The 2128-nt window shown below is 41.0% G+C and overlaps 1 protein-coding gene across 1 annotated transcript; it reads right to left on the bottom strand.

Moving 5' to 3' along the window:
* BTG4 (BTG anti-proliferation factor 4) lies at positions 1-1611 on the bottom strand. Its single transcript, XM_030023000.1, has 4 exons — positions 1439-1611; positions 702-839; positions 332-527; positions 1-177 (listed from the first exon to the last, which is right to left on the bottom strand). Exons 1-4 carry the CDS (start codon positions 1609-1611, stop codon positions 1-3), a joined length of 684 nt encoding a protein of 227 aa, XP_029878860.1.
* Between the last annotated feature and the right edge of the window lie 517 nt (positions 1612-2128).

The following is a 2128-nucleotide window of genomic DNA, read 5'->3' as shown; positions in this document are numbered from 1 at the left end:
CTACCGCTTGGTATTGATCCAGTGGTATCTATCAACACGCGGTCCTGTGAAAGCAGCTGTTGGCCTGTAGATTTTGTAACCCCTGTGCTGGGCATAGTATGAGCCATCAGTCATATAGGTCTTCCTATGAAGATACTGAGACCAGGGCTGTATGGGTGCCTTGCAGTAGTCACTGAACTAAACAGCAAGAAATGAGATAATGTTAAAATGTGTTTGGGAAAGAGGGGAGATTAGTCTGGCCATCAGCTGAGTCTTGCATTCCTTCATGAGGGAACCTAGAGGGCAGATGCCAGCTCTTACTGAAAGCCACATACCATTACCACGTGCTTACCTGGTAGACACTGTTAGGATTGCTGACAGTTGGGATAGCTTTCGGCTCCTTGTAGAAGCTCTCTTCGTCTGAGGAAATGCCAGAATGATAGTCTAGTGCTGCTCTGTCAACAGCATAACTGATCTGCTGAGGAAGCTCTGGGTTCTCCTCTCCTTCAAAGTGCGCAATTGTGAAGGGCCGGTTCTTCTCACCATATCTGAAAGTGACTGTATTTGTGTAATGCATCTCTGCACTAGCAGTGTGGACATCTGTTAGTAGTCAGCTGACAGTAGTAAGTACACCCTCAGACACTAAGACTCTAGTAACAGGCTTAGAGTTAAAGAAGTTTGTCCAGGGCACTTGATGTGCTAGCCACAGCTTCCCAACTCACCTGCAACACACCTCAAACGGATCAACCCATAGTGTCATCTCTTTTGGCAAACCAAGTTTATTAAAGTCCACATTACTCTCCACACAAGCTTGCTCCAGCAGTGGATCTCTTGTCTGATGTTTGTTTATCCTTATACACCTAGGTAAGAACAAAGTACAGGTGAATTTAAGATTTCACTGCAACTTTGCAAGTTCTGCTCATACAAAAGTACACTTAAGTTCACTAATTTCTCTCAACACATTTAGCCTGTTGATGCAAGGTCTGACTTATAACCCCAACCAGCAAGTTAGCCTAGCAAGCTGATTTATAAACCCGAATGAGGTTTTGTTTGTTTTAACCACATAATGCAGCAACTCACTTCAGTAATGTAAGAGAATTGAAAGCAATTACAACAATTCCACAAGTCAGTTTAAGACGACTTGAATTCTGCATTCAAGAAAGTCAAGTCAGAGGGCTACTCAAGATACTTTGGGCATATTGTCTTAAGATTTCCACCTCAGCTCTCTAGTCAATCCTACACAGGCACACACTGTGAAACCACTTCCAAAATAGGTGCATTTTTACCAGTTAATAACACTTCTTCCCTCAAGCTTAATGGATAGCTAAGTGGTTCTCTTTCAATTTTGTGTCACTTATTTCCAATTTAAGGGCTCCAGGCGCTGAAATGGCACTCACTGCCTCTTGAATATCATGCAAAGGCTCCATTCCCCCTCCCCCTCTACTGAGGGTCCTCTTACCTGAAAGCTTGTCCTCTGGATGGATTGTCCAAGTACCAGTGATTCTTATACTTTTCAAACAGTATTGTTGTCAGCTTAGCTGCAAATTTCTCAACTTTATGCTTGCTCAGCTTGTCTTCCCTTTTCACTAGCCTTGTGATGAAGAAGACTGTGGCAGCAATTTCATCTTTCATTTTAAATTGAAGTACACAAGGTGCTTTAGCTGTTGGATAGTCATCAGTAGAGATGAGACACTACACTAGAGAGATTTAATAACATTAAGGTACTATCAAGTTCCAAGGATAGATATTGTAAAACCTGCATAAGCCATGACAGATAGAGCCTAGATAAGCCCAACTGCCAAACAACTGATAAATTTAGGTTTGGGTAGTGAAACCAATTTAATGCATTACTAGAAGGCACTGACACTAAGCAAGTTAACAGAGTATAAAAAAAAAAAAAAAAAAGAGTTTAGAAGATAGTACTTGTTATATATTACAGTCAACAACCAGCAGTTCTTACAATTACATAGTTCTTTTATATACAACAAAGACCACAAACAGTACCTTCTCAGACCAGAGCTGTTGAAAACCTAAGATAGGCTTTATAAACAGCCACCAAGGAAACAGATTTAATGCTACAACAACCTTTATCACTTATATAAGAGAAAAAACAACACCCAAACCCTACCTCACACTTCCTCTAGTGTAG

Source organism: Aquila chrysaetos, chromosome 8 (assembly GCF_900496995.4).
Source record: "Aquila chrysaetos chrysaetos chromosome 8, bAquChr1.4, whole genome shotgun sequence".
Classification (NCBI taxonomy): Eukaryota; Metazoa; Chordata; class Aves; order Accipitriformes; family Accipitridae; genus Aquila; species Aquila chrysaetos.
The sequence above is the reverse complement of the archived record's forward strand: the minus strand, read 5'-3'. Positions and strand labels throughout refer to the sequence as shown.